The following is an 8,357-nucleotide window of genomic DNA, read 5'->3' on the forward strand; positions in this document are numbered from 1 at the left end:
GTCAGTACAAGGCAGGATTAGCTGGGAGACTTCTTCTAAACAAAGGGCACTTGTGGAATACCTGGAGAACAGGGACATGGAAGTAGTTCTTTTATAGATTATGGTGAACAAGTGTGTTGTAGCAGTGTTTGCCATTGAGAACGAGCTAGCATGTGCTACAGTTAGCCACCTCGTCTTAGCTAGTGACGTAGAAAGCCGTGCAAATTTTGAACAGCTCACTCAGAGACTGAAGGAAGAGGACATTCAGAAAACTGTATCTCACTTAAAACAGCATGGATAGTTTTTTTTCCAAGTTTCTATGCCCGTGGAAGCACCAGAGACACAAAATAACCAAATCCCAGAAAAAAAGGGATTTTTTTCATAATATGGGCACTTTAAGCGGCACTACAATATATATATAGCTCATACATACTATTATACATACTCATAATGTCCATGCACACTAATCAAAGAAGAAGCTAGAGGTATATTTGTGAACAATCTATGAGCATTTACTTCTCAGAAGAGAGCATGTAAGTTGCGTGGAAAGTCACGGGGGACTGATAACTCACAGTTCCATCTCATAGAAATGCGACTTTTACTTCCACCCATAAATTACATACTGATCATAAAGACAAGTTGATGTTTGATGACATCCAAATAAAGTGGTTGTGAAATGTCTTATCCTGACTGACTTGAGTTTACCTATGGGAGTACATGCATGGAATCAATAAATTATGGTTTAAATAAATAAAACCATAATAACTCACCCAGCTATGACTGAGTTACTGTAGATACTACTACTGACAGACTTGCCCCCAGAGTAGCCCACCTGGCTGGAACCCCGGTTCCACCCGGCCAGGTGAGGTCTCACCTGGTTTGGTCTTAAAGGTGACAGATTTGCTGCTGACGCTGTTGTAATCATCGGAATAAACCCTCAGATGGTACACGGCACCTGCGATCAGATCCACCAATGTAATGGGGGGTTTCACCCGCGGTACATGTTTCACCGTCTTGTTGCCTTGAAGACACAAGAAAGGGACCAATCACACTCCACGGGGTGTGGCCTTGGTTCCACAGTAAAGGCTGTGCTTCCTAGCAAAGGGAAGGGCATCACAATGCTTTACATGGAGACTGTTCTCTGAATGAGAGCAGGGTTACTGGAGTGAATTGAGACTGATAACAATGCAGTGCCCATCCCCGTCATAAAGATCCATTCACCTCTTTACAGTGTAGAAGCATACGCGTGACGTAGTCTAGTACTAGCTAATGTGTGTGGCTCAGTCCAGCTGAGACATTCTGGTTCATTTTTCATCTTTTATGGCTACAGTTTCTCTCAAGGGCATAACTCTGCAGAGAAAACTCATTTGCAAATGGGGAGTGAAGGAGAAGAGGGGCAGAAGGTGTAGGTGTTCCTACAGGAAAACCACTACACTGTGGACATCAAAGTGTCACGCAACTTAACTGTCCCATGAATTAGCCGCTGTGCATCGCATTTCAACAGAGTAGAGAGGAATTGACCATTACAGAAGAAGGCGAAGGCGGCAAAGCATTGTTTGTCTCAATTATTCACAGGCCCACACTTATCTCCATGAGGTCAAAACAAAAAACAGCGACAACGACAACAACCTGCATCTTTACTGCGGAAAGACGCGTCGGTCATGACAAGGCCGAGCTATGAGCATGACTCGGAGGTTGCAGTGAGAGGAGAGGGCAGCACCAGGTGGTGACATCATGCACCATGCTATCAACCTTTGCACTAGGTTGATGTAATCCAACAGAAGTCATTCCAATGCCATGCTATTAACACCGTCCTAAAACCAGCCAAACAAAACATTGAATGCATCACAGGAGAAGACATGCCAGTCCTTTTCACAGACTTGGTCAATGTAGTAAGGCCAAGGTTGATGTAACGTATTAAAGTACAATATGGGGATCTTTATGTTTTCATGTTTAATGCAAAAAGGATTCAACTGTCTTTTCACTGAGACTCGTAAAAATGATGTTTCTTCAGACTTTCATTTGATGAATCCCATCTGTTGCTACATTGCTGCTGCAGATCAGGCTATTGCTATGCAGCCCTGTCTATAGATGTTTGGAATGACTTACACTCTGCAGTATGTGCTGTAGCTTATGTGCCCAACACAAATGTGCATACCTGACATATTTTCACAATATTTTGAGAAAAGAGCAGAAATGCAATTGGTGAAAATGATTAATATGGCTTGATTCCCACTGTATGTGTTTCCTGATTCCATCTATATCCTGATAAAATTCCATTTTATAATCCATAACTTGTACAAATAACCTGAGTACAGTTCAGCTGTCGTTTGGTTTCGTTTTGGCTCAACAAAAGAAACAACATTTAGCTAAAACATAAACTCAGCAATTATCGTGATCCGTAAACTAGGAGGTAACCAATGTGACAGTCCACCTCCGTATGTTCAGCAGCACTACTTCATGTTTCAAGAACGCTATTGCCTGATGATCGAATGAATTTCTCGGTATTTATGTACAAAGAGAACAGGGTCACTTCTCAACTAAGGGCAGGGTAAAAACCCTTGAGAATAATGTACATTTCCACAGCACTAATTTCATCAGTATTACACTCGCCACTCTGCTGCCTTAACTTTCTCTTTTCAGTATAAATGCCATTTTCATCCACTTGCTTGCCCTTGGTCACTGTTGGGATTGTTGTTAAGCTATTGTCAGTAAAACTCAACACTGTCTACAGATCTAGAATTAAAAAAGAAGGATTATTTGAGCTGCTGAAAGGATTTCAATGTGAAATATAGGTTCAGCAAATGGATGTGGAGAAAGTGTTCAATTGGCATTAGCAGCGAATTAAAACAGAGCAGATCAGAAAACAGGGAGGCGTCTACCAAAATATGTAAAATATATGTATTAAATGGGAGATAAGAAATATGTGAAATGTCTTGGATATCGAACCCGTTTCAAATATCTATGGAGTTGAGGTAAATAAATGCTGGGGCCACTATGTGATCATTTTTACAAAATATCCTGAATTATATGATTAGCATACTGTACCCTTTAAAATGCAAATCATGCATTATGGACACAAAAATAATAAAATGATGTATACGACAGTACTACAAAGTGGCCAAACCAATTTTATGTGTTCATCATGTGAAACAACTGCCTTATAGTCAAGCCTGGTGCAAACAACTTTGGTTACACTTGGATTAAATGCAAGCAGTTATTTGAAAATATCAAGGTTAGAAGAAAAATATGTTGCTGTGTATACATGAACATATATGAAGACAGAAGGGGGATGGGGAGTGTCTGGGGCTCCCTGCCACTCTTCACTTTGAGTCAAAGCTTTCACATCTGACCTTGGAGAGCAAGGGACGGGTGGGGGTGGGTGTGGCGGGGGACCATTAGATCAGCCTCATCATCCCCTCCCTCTCTCCCTTTCTCTGTCTGTTCCCATTCAGACATCATTAAGAATTAAAGCCACTGCCTAAGTACATGAAAAATACATCCTCCCTTCCCTTCTTGATCAAAGATCCCAGACAGTTGAATTGGTAAAGACATGACAGAAGGCCTATAATCACTGGGCTATCCAATCACAACCAGCACTGGAAAATGAAATGTGATGGGTTTTATGAAAGCCGACTTCAAGAGTGCTTAACAACCAATCCAAAGCAAAAGCAAGTGATCATGGAAGCGTGGATGACCCAAAAAAAAGTGATCATTTGACAGTACAGTATTTCAGACAAAGCAAGCTGCACAGCCCATTCACAGTGCTGGTCCAACAAGAGTCATTCAAAGCCAGGCAGAGTGATGAGAAGAAACCATCATGATGGTGCACTGCACATGAAGGTCGTAGTGACATGATGATAATCAACATTTTCCAACATATATAGAGAGAGAAGGAGTACAAGAGAGAAAGAAACACAGAAACACAGACTGTTGTATGGTTTGCCTTCTGCTTTTTAACAAATTCAGACAGCGGACCTCAAATATCACCCTCAATAAAAAGGGTGATTTAAAAATGAACAGGCCACCGGAGCAGCTGCTGCTAAAGGTTATCTCCAGTGAGAGATAGATCTTCCGTTTTTCAAAACTGTGATGGCACAGTTTTATTTTTTCCAGTAGTTTACCAAAAACAAGATGCCTTTTTTTGTCCTGAGGTTTTCTTGCCCTTCTTTTATGCCGTTTGCCCTTTATGCTCTAGCCTCATCTTTTTAGGTTTTCCAAAAGAGCTCTCCATTAAAGTTGTTTTAGAAATCAGTGTGACAAGGACACATTTCAGCAAAACCCTTGAGCAAGGGATTTTGGGTTCATAAAAGCATGCCATTGAGGTGTAATTGAAGTCTGTACGAAAAAATAAGGCATCAATTATTTTATTAGAGGGCATTTAATCGGCCTGTAAGTCAAATTCTACTGCTAACTGGATTGCATTACATTCAGAGATGCAGGGAAAAATTAGAGTTTAGCCAGAAAACTACATTTCAATCGAGCGATACATTTGTGTGAATAAAGGTTAACAGAACAGTATTTACAGGGTGGGACCGAGTGCTGTTGTAGGTCAAAGTGACTTTCACAGTCATTTGTCTATTTCCAGCATAAACTAAGGTTAAAATCTTTGTTCAAACATTGGATTTGGAAGTTTCTAAATGTGAAATTATAAAATATCAGCTCTTTCAAAGCTGTTTTATTAAAGTTGTTTTTATTGCCACTTGAGGGCAGAAATCTACAACAACCCAAAAATCTCGCAAATTTGACAAACTGTTACCTTTTAAAGTTGATATTGTTATTGTGTGTGGCAAATACAGCCCTGAAAACAGCATTGCCGAAGCAGGGAGAGTAAACCAAACAGTAGATTTGAAGGCCTGAATACCTAAGGTGTCAGATGCTAAAACTCTCTGTGGCTAAAGGGAACTCCACAATTGGTGTTGACTCTCTGTGAGTTCATTGGTACCACCACAAAACGGCATTCTACATTTGACCCATTGTTAATATTAAAGATGTTGATAGTGCGGCTTTAAAATGAGAGCTGCTCAGGTAGCGTCCCAATGAATCCATACATTTTAGTTTAGTTTTGCCTGATTTCTTAATTATATTGCCCTGTATGCTTCTGCTTTTTTTATTTATTATCTTCTTCCTACTCTGGCTGTTTGATCACGTTCAGATCTGGCTTTTGGTTTCAATACCTCCTTGGTCTGGTGTCTTACTGTCCAGTGTGAGCTCTAGCACAAACTCGCTGCTGCCGGCCTGGAAGTTGTGTCTCCAGCTGACGTTAGCGTAGTTACTGTTAGGCTCCACCGTCAGATTCCAGATCTCCCGCCCACTGGCCCCTACAGTCAGGGTTAAAGGGTTAAAGGCCAGGGGCAGGGGGCAGAGATTGCAGTTAACAACCATACACAGGGCTCCGTTTAGACCAATGCATGGTTCTAGCACTAAGGAAGTCTTCATACAAGAATGATCGTTTTGATCGGGATCAATCCAGAACATGGTCTGCTCAAAACCAGAAGTAAACTGAGGACTTTTCAATTCATGAAACACCTAGTTTAAATGCTTACTTCTGATTTAGAGTCAACTAATTAACCCTAAAAACTGAACAATGCCAATATCAGGCCTGCCGTAGGGAATCATGGACAGGGGAATGCAATTTTCACTCATCCAAACAACTCCAGCCCCATACCAGTACCTTTTCATGGGCCTTGGGCTGGGGTCATCTGTACCCTTTGATCCTTTCCTGACGGCAGGCCTGGCCAATATCACAACCCTCATCACTCTAACGTGCCCAAGAACTTTACAGTTATCAACATCCAATGAATTAAAAAAAAGTTTGGATTCTCACTTCCTGACCAGGAGGATAGTTGCCAGCTACATTCCAATATTCTGAAGTAATTCCCCACTTTGTGTACAGTAGGTACATCACAGCTTATTGGAATGCAGCCCTGATGTGGTTTCCTGTATTGTCAGGTGGGAGAAGGCCATGAGTGCCATTTATGATAACACTAAAAAATTCAGTAAAAGCCACAATGGGACAACAGCATGTACCCAAATCATTCTGATCACTTTGCCTGATGGTGACCAGCTGAGGAGGTGTGCCGATAGTGGTAGCCTCAGTTGTAGTGGTGGTGGTAGTAGTAGTAGTAGTAGAAGCTGTAGTAGAAGTCGTAGAAGTTGAGGTGCTAATTGTTGTAGGAGCGATGGTAGTAGGAGGAAGAGGAGCAAGAGGAGGAGGAGTAGGAGAGAAAGCTGAAGCCAGGGAGGCATCTGTAAGCTCGACTACAAGGGAATGGGTGGGAGAGAGCAGAGGGTTAAAGACATGGAAGCAGAGCATCACAAAGGTAGACACACAGTGACACACACAGGAGAGTCAATGAAGCCCCGAGCTGAAAGCTCACGAGCAGCATTTATCACTGCGCAGAGCACACGCATCACTGAGTCATCATAAGCCTTCATCTCCACACACACACACTTCATCGTTTTTCCTACCAGACTTAGACTCCACTGCCACCAAGAGGACTGATGCTGATATTACAACATGCCTCTCACACTGGGTTCCTTTGAAGGGGAATTAAAAATACTGTATTTATACAAGGGCTAGGTTGAGAGAACCAGAAACTGGTAACCACATTTTTATTCTATAAAGTCATCATTTAAAGCGGCACCCCACTGGGTGATTCTGGGTCATTATTATGATGAAACCTTGTGCCGAGACACAACACCAACATGTAATATTTCAGTTTTCCAGAGTGTGGGGCGCGCTATTAGGTAAGTATCTTGCTGCTCGATGCGAGTATATTTTTATGGTTGTTTTCACACGTTATTGTGAGGCCACGTCTAGGACGACTTTCTTAACGGACAATAAAGTTTTCTGAATCTGGTTCAATTACAGTAAATAGAGGACCATTTACTCATTGTGTGAATTGATAAGCCCTGATGATGTCATAAGGGTTTATCTCGGTGATGATGATGGGGTTACCTTGTCTTGGACATGAAGACTTGAAACGTATACCAACGCCTGTGTTACAAACTGGGGCTTGGGGGAGTTTGGACTACATGGACATACATATGAAGGATCGATCTAGCATTACAGTATATCTCAACCTCTGCTGCTTCCATTTAGACCCTTCTTTTTTCAAATCGGTCTTCCACAAGTCTCCCCAACTTTATGGAAATGTAAAATAATTTTCCCAGTGCCCTATTAAGGATCTATTTACAGACCCCCTTCACCCCTGGGTACACAGTGTTTAAAATGTACTTTGTTGTCCACAAGCCAAATAGCTAGAGAATGTTAAAATTTGACCAGCCACTTAATAGATTACCATTGTTTTTTTGGCTGGTGTGTGAAGCAAATCTACAGTACCAACCCCAGCGGATTTTAACACCATTTGGCTAGTAGATGGTGCTAATTTTGAACCCTGCATGTACAGACATCTCTTTCACTCACAACTGATGGGAAAAAACATCACATGTTATGTCACATATCCAGTGTCTCATTACAGTTGTTGTTATGGCCTCATTTTGTTTTCTTGATGCTAAGCCATCACCCGTAAGCTGTTTATCTGTTTCTGAGTATTTATGTCAAACATATGTAGGCTATTTGGAGGTACTGCTGTAAATATCAGAGCAGTTGCGGCAGCAGTTGGGGGGGGGGTCAGGGACATTTTGAGGACGGACCAACATGTGTCAGTAATACAGTGTATGGATCAGTGATTAGGTACTCAAAGCTGGCAATAAACTCAAGTTCTCAGTATTGTTCACACATTGTTTGATTAGATAGAACCAGATTTAACTTAAAGAAATACACCCAGGCCTGGTCTTATCTGTTTTTTTTAAACTTTCGTGACACTATGGTGCCCTCTTGTGGGGGTCCGGCCCCGTTCAGGTTGGGAACCAGCACATTCTTTCCCACTTAAAATGTTGCTCGCTCCTACTGTACCTTAACGTTGAGGTCATCTCCAGCCAGTTAAGGGTCCCACTACTAATACCCCAACCCCAAAACAGTTCCATCACATATCAACTCCAAACCCCAGCCAGCATGCTTGTATCACCAGGCTGGATGCCAAGCATGCCCCTCAAACCACCGTGCAAGAGAAAGAGGGTATGATGGAAACATCAGCGTGTTCAAGAGCCATTACAGCCCAGTGAGGTGGGCCAGCTCAGCCCAAAGCTTCAAGCAACCTTACCTGTAATCTCCAGTACTGTATGTACAGCTGACCAGGTGAACAGAAGCAATGGATAAAGCTGCTAGAGTGGCATGACTTTTGAAAAAGCTCAGAAGCAAGATGAGCAAGCCAGTGAGTGAATGCGCAAGCCAACTGCTGCTGGAGTTTTGTTCGTTTGTCATCCTGAGCACACTCATCCAGTCGCACCATTCGTCAAAATGTCCCCCCCCC

The 8,357-nt window shown here is 42.1% G+C and overlaps 1 protein-coding gene across 26 annotated transcripts in view; it reads right to left on the reverse strand.

Annotated features, from left to right (window-relative positions):
- Positions 1–8,357, reverse strand: part of nfasca (neurofascin homolog (chicken) a) — a 185,394-nt gene that overhangs the window by 20,034 nt on the left and 157,003 nt on the right. For 14 of the 26 annotated variants that reach the window (XM_032513140.1, XM_032513153.1, XM_032513152.1 and 11 more), the window contains 3 exons: positions 6,010–6,240; positions 5,157–5,300; positions 854–1,000 (listed from right to left, as the gene is read on the reverse strand). The exons of 7 other annotated variants lie outside the window; for them this stretch is intronic. In XM_032513140.1, the coding sequence (XP_032369031.1) occupies positions 854–1,000; positions 5,157–5,300; positions 6,010–6,240 (522 nt within the window). The remainder of the gene's footprint in view (positions 1–853; positions 1,001–5,156; positions 5,301–6,009; positions 6,241–8,357) is intronic. 5 more of the 26 variants (XM_032513149.1, XM_032513142.1, XM_032513166.1 and 2 more) reach the window with 3 other exon arrangements.

The sequence above is a fragment of the Etheostoma spectabile genome, chromosome 4, assembly GCF_008692095.1.
Source record: "Etheostoma spectabile isolate EspeVRDwgs_2016 chromosome 4, UIUC_Espe_1.0, whole genome shotgun sequence".
Lineage (NCBI taxonomy): Eukaryota > Metazoa > Chordata > Actinopteri > Perciformes > Percidae > Etheostoma > Etheostoma spectabile.